General features: G+C 41.4%; 1 protein-coding gene across 1 annotated transcript in view; it reads right to left on the bottom strand.

Moving 5' to 3' along the window:
* Positions 1-2,082: 2,082 nt before the first annotated feature.
* LOC141796851 (transcription factor SOX-6-like) overlaps positions 2,083-22,281 on the bottom strand; it is a 164,561-nt gene continuing 144,362 nt past the window's right edge. Inside the window, exons 13-16 of the mRNA XM_074678135.1 lie at positions 14,887-14,995; positions 14,082-14,252; positions 9,359-9,572; positions 2,083-3,507 (exon numbers count right to left, since the gene is read on the bottom strand). Of these exons, the coding sequence (XP_074534236.1) occupies positions 3,171-3,507; positions 9,359-9,572; positions 14,082-14,252; positions 14,887-14,995 (831 nt within the window). The 3' untranslated portion in view covers positions 2,083-3,170. The remainder of the gene's footprint in view (positions 3,508-9,358; positions 9,573-14,081; positions 14,253-14,886; positions 14,996-22,281) is intronic.

The following is a 22,281-nucleotide window of genomic DNA, read 5'->3' on the forward strand; positions in this document are numbered from 1 at the left end:
GGAGCACGGCGTGGAGCACGGCGGCGTGGAGCACGGCGGCGTCTCACGGCGACGTCTCACTTCACTCTCTGGAAAAACTTCTGAGGCTGATCTAGAGTTTTTGTTTCTTCTCCGTTTTCTCTGAATAACTTCCTCCAAATGTTCACGCAGCGTAGAAAAATGTACCTTTACGAAATCACAGACCTGTGGGAGGAAATCCTCTGACTCAGTTTGGTGTTTGACTCTGACGCTGAGGAGACTTTACAAATATCAACGGGCTGATAAAAAATAAGAACATTTGTACATCATTTGTAGATTTTCGTACCGATTCAAACACATGTGAAAATACAGTAAAGGGATCTGGGATAAAAACACTTCTCCTGCAGCAGACAGGCTCTGCATTTCCTCCTTTCTCTGACGCTGAGCTCACGTCCAAGTTTTCAGCAAGAGTTAAAGACCAGGGAAAATTTAAGAATTCACATTTGTCCCTGTTGGATGGTCAGCAGGTTGTAGGTAGAGATTCCCAGTTTCTAGGAGGGCTTCACAAAAACTGCTCCCCCTGGTGGCTGGCTGCAGTACAGGTCAAAAACTCTGTCTCCCCAGTCATTCCAGATTTTCTTTTATCTAAAAAGTTTCATTTTCAATAGTTATGAGAGGTTAACATGGAGGCTTCACATCACATTTAACGATGACTGACATCTGACGTTCTCGTAAAGACAAGAAGAGATCAGACTCTCGACCAAGGGTCTTCAACCTGTGGCTCTGGACCCTCATGTGGCCCTTTGACTCCTTTGCAGTGGCTCCTTGTAGCTTTAAAAAATTAATACAATAAAGAATTTTTATTTTTCTAACAGAGGGTATTGATGATTGAAGAAACTGACATCAAATTAAAAAATAAATCATGCGTTAACATTTTGTTGAACTAAATCTTAGAAAAAAGCCATCAAATTTTTATTTTTTTTTGCACATTTTTTTTTAAATTTCGATTGATTTTTAAAATTTTTGAAAATTATTTGGATTAATTTTTTTTTGAGAATTTAGCAATTTTTTTTATTTGTTCCATTTTTCTTAAATTACAATTATTAAACTTTTTTGCAAATTTTTGATATTTTGGGATTTTATTTGTAAATTTCTGCAAAACCATTTGATTTTTTCTTTTTTGGAAAAAAATGTGAATTTATCAAATTTATGATTTTATTTTTTAAAAATATTGCAAATGTATTAAAAATAAAAACTTAAATATCACATGTACAATTTTATTAACGCAAAAACTTCTTGTTTCAATAATCTTTCATTTAATTTTTACTTTTTTTTAATTTATACTTTTATCCACTTTTTTGTCTTTATTGTGAAGATAAAGTAGATTTTGTGGCTCCTGAATGACTTTAATCCAGGTGAGCTGAGGAAAAATGGCTCCTATGAAGGTAAAGGTTGCAGACCCCTGATCTAGAAGATAAATTAATTATAATTATTATTATTTATGTCACCTGGCTCCTCTCAGATGCACAGACTCTGGCTGCAGGATGGTGGCGCCTGTGACAGGATTATTATGGTTTCAAAACCCAACAACTGTCAAAGGTGGAGTCACGCTGTCCACTTCATTCCTGCTTTATTTTTGGCTGTAATAATGTTTGATTTCACCCTGATGGCTTCAAACCCTGGAGGGGGCGCCATCATGAACTGGGGGCTTTTTTTTCCTTCGGGTTGGTCAGCATCAAAGGCATCTGGCTGTGTGGAGATGATGCAAGAGGCGTCCTTCATGACTGAGGGCCCTGACTCTTGAATGTCCTCTAAAATAACTGTGGAGCTCCTCTTTACTGAGAGCTCGACCTCCATCCTGCTGACCATCCACCAGCTCTAAACGCCAACTCTGCACACTTCCTGCTGGTCTCAGGATTTTATTTAGAGGCGTAACTTTCCCACAACTTTCTGAATGTTTGGCTGCAAGGAACTCTGGGCAATGTGGTTCGTGAAAAGCACCGTGAAGGAGGGGGCGACGCAGGGTGTGTGTTCAGATCAGATCCAGAAAGATGAGTGTGTGTTCAGATCAGATCCAGAAAGCAGAGTGTGTGTTCAGATCAGATCAGATCCAGAAAGCAGAGTGTGTGTTCAGATCAGATCCAGAAAGCAGAGTGTGTGTTCAGATCAGATCAGATCCAGAAAGCAGAGTGTGTGTTCAGATCAGATCCAGAAAGCAGAGTGTGTGTGTGTAAGACTTTTGCAGCATTGGAAGTTAAGACTACGACATCCGGAGTGAATGTGAATGTAGGTTTGGCACATCGAAGAAAATTTGTACAACGCCTGGGTTCACACTGACTCAGTAATAATAATAATAATAATAATAATAATAATAATAATAATAATAATAATAATAATAATAACACGGTATTGGAGGGATTTTGCTCCCTTTAGTTCTCTGACAGTCTAAGTTTCTACCACTCCTTTTGTATGAAAACGAATCCAAAGAAAAAAAAAACACATTCACAAGCTGGCACGTCATACCTGAGCTGGGATATTAAAAAAAACACAAACAGTCATGTAAGGTAAGCAGTTTGTCAGGAAACAGAAAGATGCAGATGCTCTGTGTTGGTAAGAAACAAAAGTAAGACTATAAGATTACAATAGCTAGGATTTATATTAAAACTTTTTAAAATTTCAAGTTCTGACAGTCCAGAGTTCGTCCAGGCAGCGACCTGTCAGAAAGCGTCAGTCCAACGAAAAAAACAAAAACGTAAAAACAAAAGGAGGAAAATAAAAACCCACAGAAAGTAAATACAGGATGATAAAAACTAAATCACTCCTTAAACATTTAAGACCAAAGAGCTGTTGAAGACCAAATTCCTGATGCTTGAAAATCCATGCATGCTCTTTACAAACCACACACCAACGTGTCCCTCGCCGTCGTCCCTCGCCGTCGTCTCCCACGCTCTCCTGGCGCTCGCTCTGTCAGATTGTCAGAAGCTGAGGTTCAGTCTCTCCAGCTTCGTTTCCTCAGGTCACTTTTTTTCCCATCAGCCCTCCTCTTTCTGAGCATGTTCTCTGAGAGTGAATCCGCTCTGGGCATGCTCAGTGCGTGCCGCAGCATGTCCTGAGAGCCAGCGCGGCGGCGGCGGCGGTCTCTGTGATAATCTGTGTTTTTTAAAAGCCGTCTCTGAGGAGAGCAGGAGTTCATCACTTCCTCTTTCCCGCGCTCAGTTGGCGCTGACGGCCTCCCGTGTCTCGTGGTCGCTGCTATAGTCTGACTTGGGCTCGTCCTCAAAGTCCTCGTACATGTCCATGTCGTCGTCGCCGTTGGCGGGGTCGCTGGGCAGATCCAGCGCTCCCATCCCGCCGCCGTTGCTGCCCCCGCCGGGCTCGGACTTCACCCCGTACGTGCTCTGGATGACGGGGATGGCGGGCTCGGGGCTGGCTGAGTTGCTGGAGCAGTCTGAGGTCAGGTGTGGGGACGGCGTGGCTGTCGTGGCCATGGAGATGGCGCCGGGGTAAACTCCGCCTGGGCTGCTGCCGAGAGGGATGGGGGGCTGAGGCCTGAGGAGAGAAACCAGTCCATTAAAACCAGGTCTCACACAGACCACGTAGACCGCTTCGTCTTAACAGAGTCAGAGATCAGCTCGTCTTCTCTTCTCTCAGGGACAGCTTCAGGTTTTTCTCCTGCCCGAATAGTTGAAGAGTTACGGTAATGAGAACAGCTTGTGTTAAATATTTTCGCTGTTAGAGCAGAAAACTGAAAAAAAAAAGTTCAAAATAGTGATGCTAGCATGAAATGTGGCACAAATACTCTCTGACTCTTTTGAAAAATGATGTTGGACACTTGTAAATTAAAGATGGCCGCCATTTTTCAGGATGTAGGTGACCCAAACCTGGAAGTGTCCCATACATGAATGTGTGGTACACTATTAGAGTTAAAGGTAGGAGTATGACCCAGAACTATTTGCTTCTGAAAACCCTTTTTTTAGAGAACAGGGTTCTTTAAGGATTCTTTGTGAGACTAAAGGTTCCTGGAAAAACTGTTTCACAACAGAGCACTCTTTTTGGAAGATGTGGTTCTTTAAGGGCTGATGAAAACAGGTTTTAGAAGATCCTCACCCTCAAATATTCAAATGTTTATTCATATTTCAAAAAGTGTTTAGTGTAGATGTATTTAAAATAGCATTATCAAGTCATTGTTCTTGTTGTTTTTGTCCTTATCTTACAGTCGTGGTTCTGTTGTTGTATGTGGTTGCAGCAGGGGCGAAAGGCCCAAAACAAATTTAACTCTGAGACAATAAAGGCAATCTTGAATCTTGAATCTTGTTCTGCCACAGTCTTTATGTCTTTGTCTTTAATCCTCAGATCAAACCACGCAAACAAAATGAGTGGGCATACCTGAACGGCTCAGCAGGGGCAGCTGTTGTTGTTGTTGATGTAGTAACGGCGTTTTGCGACCATCAGTGAGAAAGGAACACCGACGATATGAGACCCTGACGTACTGTGAGGTGTTGCACACAAGCTGTATGTGCTCCATATAGCATTGATCAGCTGTCTATGCTCCACGTGGCATTGACTAGCTGTCTGGGCTCCATTCGGCACGGATTGGCTGTCTGTGCTTCTCATGGCATTGATTAAATTTTTTTGCTCCATGTGGCATGAACTGGCTATCTGTGCTCCAAGTGGCAATGACTGGCTGTCTGTGCTCCACGTGGCAATGACTGGCTGTCTGTGCTCCACGTGGCAATGACTGGCTGTCTGTGCTCCAGATGGCACGAACTGGCTGTCTGTGCTCCATTCGGCACGGATTGGCTTTCTGTGCTCCATTCGGCACGGATTGGCTGTCTGTGCTTCACATGGCATTGATTAAATTTTTTTGCTCCATGTGGCATGAACTGGCTCTCTGTGCTCCACGTGGCACAAACTGGCTGTCTGTGCTCCAGATGGCACGAACTGGCACGTACCTGATGGTTGTAACACTATGATTTGTTGATAAATGAGATGTCTTGATGATAAGTTGGCCATATTAAAAGTGAAGTGTAACAAGACGATTAGCCAGTCCATGTCATGTGGAGCACAGACAGCCAATGCCCCCAGCGCAACATCTGAAAGGAGGGCAGGGTCTCATATCCATCACGTCCCTCCTCTCTCACGGTTACAAAGATGGATGGTTCACAGGAGGACTCTTTTTAGTTCCTGTTACAGCCCCATATGAAGGAAGAATTCCCCCATGAGGACAAGCCAAAGCACCTTAAATGGTTTTAGTGCGCACCTTTACTTCTCAGAGTCTATCACTCCCTTTGATTCCTGCAGAGCTTGTCTCTGGTCTGGATGTTTTTGGAAAGTGAGTGAGATCATGTTTGTTATGATCTGTCACTGAATAAATAAAGATTGATTGACTGATTGAAACAGCCGCCATCTTTGATTTTCAGGTGTCTAACTTCTGTTTTCAAATGATTTCTGCACATGATATGATCTGAACACACACACGCTCCAAACCGACTCAGATAAACTGAACGACATGTTTCAGAAAGCGTCATCTCTAAATCCAGGCGTCCTCTTTTCTCTTCACATCTTGAAGTCAGACGTGTTTCTGGACGTGTGGCTCATCCTGAGTCTTAAAACAACACTTTGTGAAGCCTGTGTTCACCTCATTTGTCCCTCAGCTTTTCTAGCTTTGATTCCTCCACAGACACAGAGCGACACGTCACGGTGACGCCGCTGGGAAGTGGCGGATGTTTGTGGTCAGCGGCGTTTGCCTGGTGGTCAGGATTCATGGGAATCTGTGATGAACTGCCGAGATGTTTCTGCCCTCAGCAGAGCGACTGACTGACTGAAACACTCAGAAATGGTTTTGTAATGAGAAAATTGTATGATTTGGTCAGAGCGGCAGTTAATACGGCGAAGTGGAGAGATGTGAGTTTGACTGATTGATGCGACGTCCTTTGAAGAAACCGCTCCAAACCAAACTTTCACTCTCAGGACGCTTCGGTTTACCCGGCAGCTCGTTTCATCTGACGGAGCATGTCCTGACACGGATCCCTGCCAGCTCGCAGCGGATAAATAACCTGTTCAGAGGAGGTGGAATGAAGCTAAACGCTCATCAGTCAAACGGGCCCTCTGGCTCCTCGGCGAGCCGCAGAGAGCAGGAGGAGCGCCGTCACGTTCCTCTCCTCACAGCTCTGGAACAATCCCCCTCTGACAGACTCATTTTCACATTAAACTCTTTAAACACGGCTCTGGGGGAGTCGTTCAGTGAGTCGGGAGCTGCCAGGAGCTGCTGCTGTGATTGAAAGTCCAGGCTCTCTTTGTTTTCTGCCTTTCTTGACCACACGCAGTAACTGCGGCGCTGAGCCTGTGACGTCTGCCTCGCTCCGACTCAAACATCTGCTTACATTTCATATTCCACCACGTCTGTCTGCGTCCAATTTCACTGCCCGCAAGCGCCCGCCATTGTCCTAATTTAATAAATGACGAGCTATTAAAGTGGCTCCTGGTGCAGCCGGGCCTCTGGTAGATCCATCTGAAGCAGGGGCTGCTGGGACGGCCGAGCACATCCAGAGCTGGTTCCCATTATGACAGTGCCACTGTTTTTCCCCTGGCTGCACTGCCTGCCCCCCCCAACACAACACAATGCTCCTCTGACTGCGCTTAAAGGGCTGCGCTGCTGAAGTGGATCCAATAAACCCTCCTCCACCACAGAGTCCCTGATCAGGAACCAGTTCTTAGGGCCTAGACCACCAAAGAAAAACTGGTTCCAGCGCCACACCAGCTCCTCACCGAGCCGGGGAAAGGAGTCCAGACCCAGGGTTAAAGAAGCAGAAATGACACCGAGTTTTATTAATTAATTTAACTCAAACTTTAACTTCTACGCTGATGATGCTGTGATTTACCGCTCTGCTCCAACGCAGCGTCAGGCTCTGTGTCGTTTACAGGATGATTTTAATCAGGGCTGGATGATCTCATTTTCTCCTGATTTCTTTCTTTTAGGATTTTTGGGGGGATACTGATTGGATTTAAATTGAAATTTATCCCAAAAAATTAGCATTACCCGTGAGTCAATTTTCAGGATTTACTCAGAGTATCTGACATCTCAGCCTTTTTTTAACCTAGCTGGTAAACAAAGACTGAAATAAAGGCCCTAAATGTAAAAAAAAATAAATAAATAAATAAATAAATAAAAATAAAAAATGATAACAAAAATAAAACACTTTTAAAAACTAAAAAAAAATTATAATAATTTAAAATCATTAAGAATTAAATCCTGATACTATGATCCATCTTTTTTTTTTCTCCCACCCCTATTTTTTAAATAAGTCATGTTTGGGTTATTAAATGACAATTTCTGATATTCTAAATTTAAAAAAAAAAAAAAATCTTGAAAAGGGATTTTTAATCTCTCTGAGTCTTTCCTGGATTAATACATTTTTATGAAAGAGGATTCGGGCCATTTTTGATGGTGAAAATAACTCTGGGCAGGTCAAGATTGGATTCAAAATGTTGAGATTAAAGTCAAAATAAAATTATTTTTCAAATTTATTTTTGTAATTTCAACTTTAATTTTGAACTGCTCAAAATTATTTCCTAATATTTCATAATAAAAAGTGGCCCTTATCCTTTACCGTATAATTAAAAAAAATGTAAGTAAATTCAAATGGAATAAATAAAAACCCCACTTTTTTTAAACAAAACAATAATGATTTAAAATAGTTTCAAATGAGTCATGTTAAGGGAATTAGAATGAAATCCTAAAAATAAATAAATAGATAAATAAATAAAAACCTTGTTAAAGTATTTTAATGGGAGAAGATTGGGGCCATTTTAATGGTGGAAACAGTTCTTGGCAGATCAAGATTAGAGTCAAAATGTTGAGATTAAAGTCGAAATGATGAGAATAAAATGGAAATTGCGAGGATAAAGTCAAAATGAAATTATTTCTCAAATTTATTCTTGCATTTCTAACATTAATTTTGACCAGCCAGAATTATTTTCTCCATAAAAATGGCCCTAATCCTCTTCTGTTTATTACATTTAATGGAAATTAAAAAAAAAAAAATGAAGAAAAAAAAATCATGATTTAAAATAGTTAAATATATATATATTGATACTACGACACATAGATTTTTTTTTCTCCCACCTCTACTTTTAAATAAGTCATGTTTAGGGAATAAAAAAAAATACCAGATCCAAAAAAAAAAAAATGCTTTTTTTTTCAAATATATTTTTTTAACTTCAACTTTAATTTTGACCTGCCCAAAATTATTGTCTCCATCAAAAATAGCCCTAATCCCCTTCTTTACATAAAATTTAAAATAAATAAATAAAATATAAATATTAAATAAATTCAATTAAAAAGTGACAGGGAAAGCAGCAGAATTTCTTTAATTTCTTGTAAATTTCTTTAATCTTCATCCTGGTCTGTTTGGGGGGGGGGGTTAATGGTCATTGTCAGGCTAAAGCTGTGAATTCACTTGCTCACAATTTGCTCTGCGCTGAGGTTATTGTTTTTCTTTTTCTGTTTCAAACTTTTGAAATCAATCAAGAATTTTTTTTTTGCTTTTAACGACCAAACCCTGGTAGCTTCAGCTCCTCAGATCACATCTGACCTGGTGCTGAGGTAAGGTTAGAAAATCAGGCGCTCCAGCTCCGTCTGAGCGTGGGCTGATATTTAAAAGAGTCAACCCAAAATACAAGATCCAAAGTTTCTCGTGTGTTTCATTAAGACAAAACATCTTCAAAGAGATCAATGTGGATTTGTTATCTACTCCAGAGCTTCCTGACGCTTTGGAGACTTTATCTAGAGACGGAGAGACGTGGCTTTTAGTGGCTGGACCAGCTCAGAACCAGAACCAGGAGGAAAAGAGGTCTCAGCAGAAAACCTGAAGAAACCTTAAAGAAGCTGCTGTGGTTTAGAAAGACACGCTCAGACAAAAAGCTGGAGAAATTCCTGAGCTGTACGTCCTCACGATGCCGTATGGAAATGTGACACACACTGACACCTCACTGACTGTGTTCAGGTCTCAAACACACACACACACACACACACACACACACAGGCCGCTGTTTGTCCACGCTCAGCTGAAGGCCGCACACACAGCCGTGGACGCTCTGACCGTCTGACAGAGGAGCAGAACAATCACCAAGGCTCCACGCTGCTGATGCACAATCATCCTTTTTAAGACGTCTTGGAAATTCCTCCTGACAGCGTCTGCGCCGCGTCAAAGAGGAAGTACGTTAAACAGACGGAGTCTGAAAAGCTACCTGCTACTTTACAGAGAAGTTCCTGACAAAGACATTCCTCTGCATGTCTAAAGTCAGAGAAAGAGTTTCTGAAAGGACGAGGACAGAGGAGCTGAAGGTCCCAGCCCGCGTCAGGAAACGCCTGAGGAAGGAGGAGGAGGTCTGCACTCACCCCACAAAGAACTGCCTCATCTCCTGGCGCCGTGACCTCATCATCTGCTTGTACTCGCCGATCCTCAGCTTCTTGCCGTCGATGATGCAGGTCCTCTTGGGCCGCGGCTTGTACTTGTAGTTGGGGTATTTCTCCAGGTGGATCTTGCTGAGGCGCGCCTGCTCCTCGTAGTATGGCTGCTTCTCCTGGTTGGTCATGGCTTTCCAGCGAGAGCCTGGAGCAGAGGAGGGAGGCGTTAGTCAGCTGTTAGAGACCGATAACACTTTAGACTGTGAGGGAATTCAGTTTCTCTGTGTGGAATATGCTCACTGTCCTTTAACATTAGCATCAAGCTAACAGGCTGTGAGCCGGATGTCTTCAGACTGTCCCCAGGTTCACAAGTAAATTTGATTTTGTAGTGAAGCCATGTCCAGCTGGTAATATAAAAATAAAAAGAGACTTTCCCTTGTATAATAAAAAAAATAAAATAAATACTAATAATGAAAAAAAAAATATTATTATTATTATCATTATTATAAAATATTATTAATAGTAATAATAATAATGATAATAATAATAATAATGTATTTATATTAATATATATATATATATATATATATATATATATATATATATATGTCAAATTTTGATAAACAATGTCAAATTTAAGAAAAGAAAATCTTAATTTTGAGAAAAAAAAAGTTTAAAGTGATGTTTTCAAAATGATATAGACAAATTAAAAATATGAGATTAAAAATTTAGTTAAATAATTAATAAGCAAATAAGTCTTAAGTATGGAATTCCAAGTCAACATTATGAGATTAAAAAATAGAGATAAAGAAAAGTCAATAAAGAAATAAAGGCAAAATAAATGAGATACAAAGTCAAAATTAAGAATTGAAATGTCAAAATAATGAAAGACAAAATTGCTAGGGGAAAAAAAGCCAAAATTAAAAGATAAAGGAAAAATAATGAGGATAAAAAGCCCAAATAATGAGTTCATTCGTCTAAAGTATGAGATTGTGTGTCAACATTATGAGATAAAAAGTCAAAATTATTAATCAAAATGTTGAAATAATGAAAAGTAAAACAAAATTATGACGGGAAAAAAAGCCAAAATAAAAAAGAAATAAAGGTAAATAATGAGATAAAAGTCTAAATAATGAGTTGATAAGTCAAAATCATGAATCAAAATGTTGAAATAATGACATAAAGGTAAAACAATTTAAAAAAGAAAGCAAATTGTGAGATGCAAGGTGACATTACGAAATAAAAAATAAAAATAATAAGAAAAAAGTTAAGTAGAAAAGACAATATTAATTAAAGGTTTGAGAGAAATTTATGAGACGTTGCTAAAATAAAGAGGAAAAAATCTACATTTTTAATTTTTGGGATCTGAGTTTTAAGATTAAAAAAAAAGAGTTTTCTAAACAAAATAATCCCTCATTTTCTCAACTTTATGTTTTAAGAAAAACTCTTATTTCAGCTTTAAGACTCCCTTCTCCACAAACCCCCTTCACTCTGATTGGCCAGCCCTCTGGAGGCCTGTCAGGGGGCGGGGCTAAGGGCAGCCCTTTGTGATTAAGGCCCATCTCATCAGAGTTTGGAGCCTTTCACAGATTGAGGAGTTTCAGGAATGAAGATCAGAGACTGAGCATGTTTTTAATCTGTGAGGACGTTAACGTCTGTGTCTGCAGCTCCACGTCGCAGCTTCCCGTCGCAGCTTCACGCTGCTGCGTGACATCACACACCAGAAAACACCCGCCTGCTGCTGTTTCTCCGTCTATCAGCTCTAAAAAGTGAGGACCACACTGGTCCGTTGTGTACTCCTGGTCTTCCTGGCTCAGATGAGCGTCCGCTCGGTCTCCAGGACCATTAGCGCAGGAACGCAGCACATCTGTGGCGCCGTCCGACAGCTGATTATACACACGGCCTCGTCGCTCTGTTTATCCGGGTCATCACAAACTGTTTCTGTACTTCTGTGACACAGGAAACACAGGGAGGTTTTGTTGAGCCTGCCACCCACTCCTCAGAGTCCAGCTGTGTTATTATGTTGGAGGGACGTGGATTGTACACAAGCGGGCTCTTAAAAACCGTCTATCTGGTCTCTGGACTCTGCGAGGGGCTCAGAGAACCACAGGTGAAACCTTTCTACCGCTCAGATCTGACCATAAAAACGGCGTGGAGCGAGCCAAAACCAGATGAAGGACGTAAACATGGAGGTAGAAACACTTCCCCCTCAGGAGCACAGACCCGCCTCAGAAAGCTGGGATCTGTGAACTCTGCACCAGGTCTGAGGGCCCAGGTCTGACGGCCCAGGTCTGACGGCCCAGGTCTAAAGAAACGTTTCACCAACAACCGTCACGCTGGGCGCCGCGTGAATGGCTATCTGTGTGGGGCTTGTTAGGATCAACACGGCTGCTTTTTAACTGAATGCATCCATCACAGCGGTCAGGAGGACACAGAGGGCTCTGTGTGAGGACTGCTCCAGGTCTTAGAGCACACTGGTCCCCCTTATAGTCCCAGACCTGCTGCTCAGAACCCGCTGAACTGTCCTGACGAGCCGGAGCTGATGGAGAGAAAAACTGTTTCTCCATCAGAGCGTTCCCGAAGAACCACACAGATCAGGCCAACGGCGTGCGGAGGAAAACAAACATTACAGCACTACGTCTGACCTGTAGAGGGCAGTAAAACTAGTTAGCCTGTTAGCACGGCGGTCTGCAGCCTGGTTTTCATGGAGCTTATTTTAACTACAGATGGATTTGTTGAAGCCTGACGGCAGCAGAGGGCGTTTGGACGAACTAACGAGCTCGTTTATCAAAGACTCTAAATGAGAGTCATCCTTCAACACCAGCTTTAGATCATCGTTAAACACTGATCTGACGAGGGGAATGTGACACGTATACGACTTTAAACTAACGTCTTAGTTTAAATTAATTAACTTTTATTTAGATTTTAATTAACCTATTGATTTATTCAGTAATATTTTAACCCTTTCATTACTTGTTTATTTTCCAAGCCCTATGGACTTTTTTTCCCTAACTTTCTTTCTCCCGTAGTTTGAAGTTTCAACTGAAAATCTCCCATAGTTTTTTTTCCTCCTATCTCCTGTAGTTTGATGTTTCTTCTTTCTTTCTCCTGTAGTTTGATGTGTTTACTTTATATCTACTGTAGTTTGAAGTAGTAACTTAATATCTCCTGTAGTTTGATGTTATTTTTTTCTCCTGTAGTTTGATGTTTCTCTCTTTTTTCTCCTGTAGTTTGATGTTTCTTCTTTCTTTCTCCTGTAGTTTGATGTTTCTTCTTTCTTTCTCCTGTAGTTTGATGTGTTTACTTTATATCTGCTGTAGTTTGAAGTAGTAACTTAATATCTCCTGTAGTTTGATGTTATTTTTTTCTCCTGTAGTTTGATGTTTCTCTCTTTTTTCTCCTGTAGTTTGATGTTTCTTCTTTCTTTCTCCTGTAGTTTGATGTTATTTTTTTCTCATGTAGTTTGATTCTTCTTCCAACTTCCTGTAGTTTGATGTTTCTTTTTTTTTCCCCTGCAGTTTGATGTACTTACTTTCTTTCTCCCGTAGTTTGAAGTTTCAAATTAACATCTACCATAGTCTTTTTTCCTCCTATCTCCTGTAGTTTGATGTGTTTACTTTCTATCTACTGTAGTTTAAAGTCGTAACTTAATATCTCCTGTAGTTTGATGTTATTTCTTTCTCCTGTAGCTTGATGTTTCTTCTTTCTTTCTCCTGTAGTTTGATGTGTTTTCTTTATATCTACTGTAGTTTGAGGTCGTAACTTAATATCTCCTGTAGTTTGATGTTGGTTTTTTTTATTTTTTTTAGTTTGATGTGTTTACTTTTTACATCCCCTAGTTTGTTTCTACCATCTTTCTCCTGAAGTTGATGTTTGTTCTTCCATTCTCCTGTAGTTTGATGTACTTACTTTCTTTCTCCCGTAGTTTGAAGTTTTAACTTAAAATCTCCCATAGTTTTTTCTTCCTCTTATCTCCTGTAGTTTGTTTCTTCTTTCTATCTCCTGCGATTAGATGTTTCTTCTTTCTTTCTCCTGTAGTTTGATGTGTTTACGTTCTAACTACTGTAGTTTGAAGTCGTAACTTAATATCTCCTGAAGTTTGATGTTATTTTTTTCTATTTTTTTAGTTTGATGTGTTTACTTTTTACATCCCGCAGTTTGTTTCTACCATCTTTCTCTTGTAGTTTGATGTTTTTACTTTAATCTCCAGTAGTTTGATGTGTTTATTTCCTATCCCCAGTGTTTCCTCAGTGGGCTGTGATGTTTCGCTCTGGATGTTTCGGTCTGTGTGCTGAACTTCTTATTCACTCATTAACTTGGACGTCACTGACTCTGTCTGACACACCGTCCTCTGGAGTAGATGTGGGACCTTTTTGTTTACCTTATTTTCAAAAAATAAACGATAAAAACCCCTAATCACTAACAGTGGGTGGAAAACACCCAATGCCTGATGGGAAAACCAGCAAAACACGCCCACTTTCAATGACATCAGTGAACCACCTGGGCCCACAGCAGTAACTCAGTGAAAGTCACATGACCTCGGTCTTGTGGCTGGGGGTCACCCAGCGATACCACCAAGGGTGCAAGTCCTGATACCCAGAACCAGGTCTTCCTGGATCAGTGGGGCCAGTCAGGACTCTGTGGGGACTCTGTGGGGACTCTGTGGGGACTCTGTGGGGACTCTGTGGGGTCTGGAGCTCAGACCAGGACTCACCCAGGATCTTGCTGATGTTGGAGTTGTGCATGTCGGGGAAGGTCTGCAGGATCTTCCTCCTCTCGTCTTTGGCCCACACCATGAAGGCGTTCATGGGCCGCTTGATGTGCGGCTCGCTGGTGTTCCTGCCCCGCGCCTCCCTGAACACCCGCGCCTCCATGACGTTGTTCCCTGAGAGACAAAGAGGAGGACGTCATTCACTCATTCATTCAGTCATCTTTCTCCACTTCCTGTGGCTCCTCCTGCTCCTTGCTGCCTGTTAACAGTGGAGCTTTGAGCCACAGGTGGGTCAGGACTGGGACCGGCAGCCCTCGTCAGTAACGGGGTCACAGGTCAGACCCAGCTCTGAGGTTTGGATTCTCTCCACCAGGTGGACGCTCACGTTTTCTCCGATCCAAACTCTGGAGGCTGACGGCAGATGCTCTGCTCGTCCAGTCAGCGAGTGTTTGCATTCTTGTGCTGGATGAGATCCCGCGTCACAAACACTGGACGTGTTCAGGCTCTCGCCGTGTCCTCGCAGGAATAATAACAGTATAAAAGTTGAAGAGAGCTAAATGTTGACTCTGAGGACCGTGTTTAGCCGTGGCCGCTGTCCTTCAGCCGGACTTCCTGAGCAGCACAATAAATATTTGTGTTCGCTGAATACCTGCGTGCTCCCGCTCTCTGGAGGAGGTCGTCTCCTCGTCGAGAGGAGCAGGAAACGGCTGCTCCAGGCTCCAGCCGTCAGACCTGCTACACCTCCTCTGCTCGTGCTCAGAGCGTAACCAAGCAAACATGAGGCATGATGGGAAGTTAAGAGGCTCACCGTCCAGATCCTCAGGCCTGGTCAGGTCGATGACTCGATGGACCATCTTCCCAGCGTCCTCCCCGAGCTTCCCCAGGTGCTGGCTCAGCGTCTCATAGTGCAGCCGCTCCTGAAACACAACGAAAGACACAAGAGGTTCAGCACCATGAGCTGCAGGGACAGATCCAGATCCAGACACCCAGATCCAGATCCTGAGACCAGCAGATCGGAGACAGGAAGTCAGAAGAGGCTCTGGTAGGTGGTAATCAGGATGTAAACACAGCCTCAAAATGAGAAGAAACAACTTGGAAAAAATGTGATTCAGACCAGGGGAACACGCAGGATGATCCCAAAGCGTCAGCTCATTTCTCTAAACCAGGAGTCTGCAAACTTTACTTCCAGTTTTTCCTCAGCTCACCTGGATTAAAGTTGTTCAGGAGACACTAAATCTACTTTATCTTCACATAAAGACAAAAAGTATTTAACATATTATACAAAGTAAAACTCTAGGGAATAATTATCTAGATCAGAAATTTATTGTATTTTTAATATTGTACGTGTGGTGTCTAAGGTTTTTATATTTCCAATAAATTTGCTAATATTAAAAAAAAAAAAAAAAAAAAAAAAGCTTTTTAAAAAATGTGAAAAATCAAAGTTTCATAAATATGCAAAAGTTTTAAATTTTCAATAAGTTCCAAAACTTTACAAAAATTTGCAAGTCTTAAAAAAACTACAAAATTTGAAAAAAATAATTCAAAACTATAAAAGTGTCAACAATTTGCCAAAATTTCCTGTATTTGCAAAATTATAAAATAAAAATTGTTAAATTTCAAAATTTGGTGAATTAAAAAAAATATATTTTAAATTATTCGCAAAAAACATCTGCAGGAATTAAAAAAATATACATATATTAAATATCAAAAGTTTTATAAATACCAAAAATTAATGTTTTAATTAGTTGCTAATGTTTCAAATATTGGCCAGTTTAAAAAAAATAAACATGAAAAAAAAATGTGCAGAAATTTAAATTTTCGAAATTTCAAGAATTTGCCAAAATTTCATGAATTTGCAGAAAAATACATTAATTGTAAAAAAATAGTTTTCAAAAAATTGTTAAATTTTAAATTTTCAAAAAAAAATTAAAAATGTTAAAAGTAGAATTTAATTTGCGCAAAAATTTGCAGAAATAAAAAACATTTTTTCTGCTAAAATTGTTAAAATTTTCAAAATTTGAAACTCAAAATATTTTTAAAAAGTAAAAAAAAAAAAAAAAAAAAAGATTAAATTCTTCTTTGCAAGGGGTGATGAATACTCAGTTCAACAAAATTATAAAGCAGGATTTTATTTAGTGTCAGTGTCTTCAATCATTAATACCCTTTGTAAGAAAAATAACTATTCTTTGTGTCAATATTTTTTTTAAAGCTACAAGGAGACACTGCAGAGGAGTCAAAGGGCCACATGAGGCTCCAGAGCCACAGGTTGAAGACCCTTGGTGTGGAAGAAGTCCTTTGTCAGGCGGCCGTTGTGACCTGCAGCGTTGTCTTGTTGAAACCCAGTTATTCCCACACAGACCAGGGCCCTCAGTCATGAAGGGCGCCCCCTGCAGCATCTGGCCCCTGACCAACCTGACGCTGCACGTGAAGGAAAAGACCCCAAGCCTCCAAAGTCGATTTTTCAGCTTTCTGACTTTATGTCAGGCGTCTTTAAACTGAGTCACAGTAAAACTAATGGTGGGGTTGAAGCTGGCGTAAAGAGTGAAGTAACGAGATCTGTTTCTCTCTGTTCTGGATGCAGCGTCACTGTTTTCCTGTCTCTGAGCGCCTGACGTGAACGAGACCTGATGTTTGTTATGTTTTAATCCAGCGCTCATAGTTAAAGGCTGTGCTCCTCCTCCTCATCATCGTCATCATCATCATCATCATCATCATCATCATCATCGTCAGCTCCTCTCTGATCCTCTGTCTGCCTGCTCCACTCCACAGACAGGATCGCTCCACGCAGCCAGCTGCCTCTGGGGGCCGTCCGGCTAAAATTACTGCTCCACGCTCCCAAAGTGTGGTGGAAAACATCGAGCCCTCCACACAGCTCCCCTCCCCTCCTCCTCCTCCTCCTCCTCCTCCTCCTCCTCCTCTCTGGGCTCTCCTCCTTTTTCTGGTGACAGAGGCATTTTGTTTGACGCAGGGAATGGTTGCCGGGTGAAGTCATGCCGCGGTAGCCGCTGGCAGAGCTGGTGGAACTTAAGGGCCGCTCTGTGTGTGTGTGTGTGTGTGTGTGTGTGTGTGTGTGTGTGTGTGTGTGTGTGTGTGTGTGTTTATAGATGAGGAGTCGGCGCGGGCCAATGTCAGCACTACGGCAGGGCTGTAATCAGGCCCACCGCAGAACATGTGCCTGGGCAGTGCCATGCTCACCGCAGGAAGCAACCGCCTAACAAAGGACTAAAGAGAAGGAGGGAAGGAGGGACCGAGGAGAGATAGAGAGGAGGAGGAGGAGGAGGAGGAGGAGGAGGATGGAAAAGTCGTCCTCAGACCAGAATAAAGCGCTGGGCAGAACTTTTTTCAGCCTGCGGTGAAAACAACAGTCCCTGCTCATCAGACCAGTTTAGTTCAGGACCAGAGTTTTACTTCCAGACCATCAGTGTTCAACCTGTGGCTCTGGAGCCTCATGTGGCCCTTTGACTCCTCTGCAGTGGCTCTTTTTTAGCTTTAAAAATATTACTGAAATAAAGAATAGTTATTTTTCTTCCAGAGGGTATTGATGATTAAAGACACTGACACTAAATAAAATCCTGTGTTAACATTTAGTTGAACTAAATCTTCATCCCATCTGTCAATAAAGCCTGCCACCGCTCTACTTCACCTCCTACAACATCAACAGCCCACCAACTTTCCATGCACCTGTGGCTAACCTCAAGTTTTACAGCCCTGGGAAGATAAATATTTCAAATTGTTCAATTTTTTTTTTTTCATTTTTTTGCATTTTATTTGCTTTCTTTATATTCTCTTTTTAAATTTATTTTAATTTTTTGTAATTTTTTATTTCTATTTTGGGAAATTTATTAAAATCAGAAATAAATAATTTTCTTTAATCTTTGAAATTTTTCTATATGTTTCAAATTTTTGCTGATTATGAAAATCAGACAAAAATGATTTATTTTTTTTTTTTGCAATTTTTCTATTTTCTTTTTTTTTATTCTTGCAAATTTATTTTATTTTTTTTTCCTTTTTTATTTTTACATTTTTTTTATTTCCATCTTTGAAAATTAATTAAATCAGAAATAAATCATTTTCTTTACTTTTTGCTATTTTTGTTTTTTCAATTTTTTTTTTAACATTTTTCTTTATTTCTGCAAAAACTAATGTTTTCATTCCTTTTTTTCAAATTTCAGAATTTTCTCTTATTTTTTGAAAATTTTGCAAATTTTTCAAAATTATTTCTTTGCAAATTAATGAATTTTTTGAAAATTTTAAATTTGGGAATTTTTGTAACTTATTAAGGTTTCATAAATTTTGCAAATTTTCTTAACTTTTCAGTTTTTCAATTTTTTGGAAAATATTTGCAAACGTATCAAAAAAAAAAAAAGACCTCACACGTACAATTTTATCAATACAAAAACTTATTTTATAGATAACTACCCACTAGATATTTACTGTGTTTAGAATTTTAACCTTTTTTTGTCTTTATAGTGAAGATAAAGTAGATTTTGTGGCTCCTGAACGACTTTAATCCAGGTGAGCTGAGGAAAAATGGCTCCTATGAAAGGTAAAGTTGCAGACCCCTGACCTGGAAAAAGCTGCCGTCACCTTTCCTTTGTGGAGTTTGAGTAACCTGAAGAGGAGAACAGTGTGTGAGCGGTTGGACGTGTCCAAATGTTCCTGCTGAACAGGAGGAGAGCGATGGAAAACCAACGCGCAGCAGCAGCAGAGTTTGGAAAAAGCAGCGAGCTCGCATCAATAGAGGCAGAGCGATCCAAAACGCAGATTAGCAGCAGACCTGGGTCAGAATCTGCAAACGGTCCCTGCGGTTGGTCTACTTTTGGTGGACTTGAAAGCTCCCGTGGCAGACGCCGTAAGGAGCTTTCTCTGCTTTGTTTAGGCCTGATGGAAATAGGTTTGGCGTGCGCGCCCGCTGGTCGGACGCTGGACGGCTGCCTCCTGGAGGAAACACCACCAGCTCCTCTCTGTCTCCTCCTGCACTGTGCTGCTCCTGTCGCTTTGGTTTCACGTCACGCAGGAGGCGCCTGGTTAAAGAGACGTCAGGAGCTGATGCTCAGGTAGGAACAACAAAAAGGAAGTAGTTAAAAAGAAAGCATCACACGCTATCACACGCCATTACACGCCATTACACGCCATTACACGCTTGACATTATGTGGCTTTTTCACCCAGGTCTGAAGCGGAGCTAAAAAGTGAGAGGCACTTGACTCCAGGCGGCGGAGTTAAGTCAAAGCAAGGTCTTTATGAATGTATCTGCACAAAGGCGGCGCGTCGGGGCGTCGATGGATGAAAGAGGAGGCTGACGACTAATTAAAGAGAAGTTTAATCACTATAAAAAGTGTGTGAGGGGCGGAGACCTCCTCTGCAGAGTGTGTAACGCTCGGCGTGTGTCGGCGCTGCTGGAGCTGCTGGACGTATGTTTCTGAGTTCAGAGACACCCGACTCTTTTCGTTCCGCCTGCTCTCGCCTCGCCTTGGCGCTTGCATCCCTCCAGCGTTTCCATGGTGACGCTCCAAACAACTTCTTTTTTCTGAATCCACTCCGTATTGAGCTCATTACCACAGTTACAACTCGCCCACCGCCAGCACGGCGTGCCTCCAGCTGACCCGCAACCGTTTACTGTCTCCTCCCGGACCAATCAAGTTTGGCACAGCCCTCCCCCCCCCCTCCTCCATCTTTCTTTCTCTTTTCCCTCTCCAGACTTCGCCGTGCGACGATAGAGCTGTCAGTCAGCCCTGCTCTGCTCCCCCCCCTCCTCCTCCTCCTATTCATAACCCCCTCCACCTCCTCCTCCTCCTCCTCCTCCTCCTCCTCCTCCAGCAGTTTGTTTGCAGGTGCCAGACTCAGCTTTGTAGTCTACGATATTTTAACGTGTAACTCGCCAACACAAACGTCCAAACAACAGTTCCCTCCCTCCTCCCTCCTCTCTCCTCTCTCCTCTCTCCTCTCTCCTCGCCTCCCTCCACACTCTTTCTGCAGAGCTCAGACAGAGACGTGTGTCAGTAATGGGCTGAATTAGATTTGGAGATCTGCTGAGCGTCAGAAGTGGAGAAAAGTCGACAGGAGGAGGAGCCAGCTTCAGGGAAAAAGTTTCAAACTCAATAATCTGAAAAAATCCGGACTCTCTGAAACTTTTCTGTGGATCAAACAACTTTTATTCACTTTTTCATGTCAAGATTTTCTCCTTCGATTCACCTCAAAGCTCAGTGAGGACTTTACGTTTGGCCTTGATCACAGTGGAAGAAGGAGGAGGAGCTTTGTCACAATGTTTAGGGCAACTAGCGTCAAATTTAGCGACTTCTCTGGAGTCTGGAAACTGAAGTAAAATCATGTTTTGATTTCCAGCGCCTCATATCTGTGACCATAGTGAAGTTTCAGTTTCTTCTCTCTACGTGTGCTCCTGTCACTCACTCACTCCTCTTCTGCTCTACTGTGAGTGTTGCTAATCAGACGGTGCAGTGTGAGCTTCAATGAGCTCTTCAGGAAAAACGTCCTCACTTTTAAAACAGTTAATGGAGTTTTGACTCTAGTTTGTGACTCAAATGCTAAAAAAAAACTGTTTAAAACAAGTGACCTCGTGTGTTGATTAGCGTGTGGAGAAGCTAATCAGGCAGCTACGATAGCATACGTAGCACGGAGGAAGAAAAAAAGACAAAGTGAAACAAAACAAACAGATAAAGCTTTTTCCTAAACGAGGGTGAAGCTTCAGGGACAAAGAGCAACATGAGTTAGCTTTCTGCTAACCAGGTGATTAGCTTGTGCTAACATGCTAAGCCAGGTACACAGCTCTCGAGTCTCTCCCACGTAGCAACGTGATGCTACAAGTGGTTGCTGGGCTGAAGTGCGTACATGTAGTCATGGTCGGAGACTGTGGGTGTGGGCTGCCGCTGGCACTGAGCCAAGGAGGAGGAGCCCAGAGTTTTCAAAAATGTTTTGTAGGAAGACCAGTCATTAAATATGCAGACTTTTATAACATATCTTCATTACTTTGCACAAAGAAAAAGGTGAAAAACTCAGATTTGTTGTCTTTCAGAAGTAGCTAGTTTTGGTGTTAGAGAATTTTTTTTACTCCACAAGAGGGTGTGCCCAAAAGTTTTATACTATATGGCAACCTTTTTTGACATATTTAGAAAAAATAGATGACACTAACATTTGAAATGTATAAAATGCATTTGTGTTTATTTGTTTTTATATATATTTTCTATTTCTATTTTTATTTCCTTTTATCATTTTCCAAATACTTCCATATTATCTTGACTGTTATTGTAATTATTTTACTTTTATTTATCTATTTAATTTATTCATTTTTTGACTGTTATCTAAACTTACTTTTATTTTTGTAAGAACAAGAGTAACTCTTTATAAGATCATTATTTAATTATCTAACGGTACAGTAATACTGTTGTAGGGATGGGGCTCTGTTGAGCAGAAAGGGGGAAAATAGGGTTGTATTGTGTTCATGTAATTCCATCTGTTTACTCGTAGGTATGATTTGAATCTGTCAAAAATACTTTGAGCAAAAAGAAGAAGTAGCTAGTTTTGGTTTAACTGGTCTGATATGTGACGAGTCACCTTTGACCTGAAACGAGTTTGACAGCCCTGCTTTAAGACAAAGAAAACCTTCATTTATTAACTTCTTCTGTCTTGTAAAGTTTCCAGCCTTCTGCATCGAGCAGCTCAAGGATCTAATCGTGTTTTAGCCAAAACAAAAAAACTTAAACAAAACTCTGTGCATGCAACAAAAACCCACAGCGCTAATCCTGAGAATCAGCTCTCGACGAATCAGACGCACACCCGGCGCCATCAGACGGAGCGTTCCTGTAGATCTACCTGCTCTCAGTCTGCCATCACCCACCCCGATCCCTCCGCCTCAGACAGGAAAAGTAGTCCCTCCTGGTTCAGAGCTGTGTGTTTGTTTTCTGTCCGACTGTGAGAGCACGAAGTCAGGACGCCAAACGCTACGACGCAGACGTCTGCATGTTAGCACTGCATGTTCTGACCAGTGTGTGTGTGTGTGTGTGTTCTGATCTAAAAAAGAAGTACACACAGGTTCCTCTACGCACAGACACACACACACACACACACACACACACACACACACACACGGTGGCTATTTCAGTGAGCTTTGGCAGCCGCAGGCCAGCTGGAAGCAACGTAAGCGTAAGGTGATACTCAACAATGCCACTAACCGTCTGTACACCAGCT

Source organism: Halichoeres trimaculatus, unplaced genomic scaffold (genome assembly GCF_033239565.1).
Source record: "Halichoeres trimaculatus isolate MK-OKI-2021-1 unplaced genomic scaffold, fHalTri1.1 fHalTri1_scaffold_10, whole genome shotgun sequence".
NCBI classification, from domain to species: domain Eukaryota; kingdom Metazoa; phylum Chordata; class Actinopteri; order Labriformes; family Labridae; genus Halichoeres; species Halichoeres trimaculatus.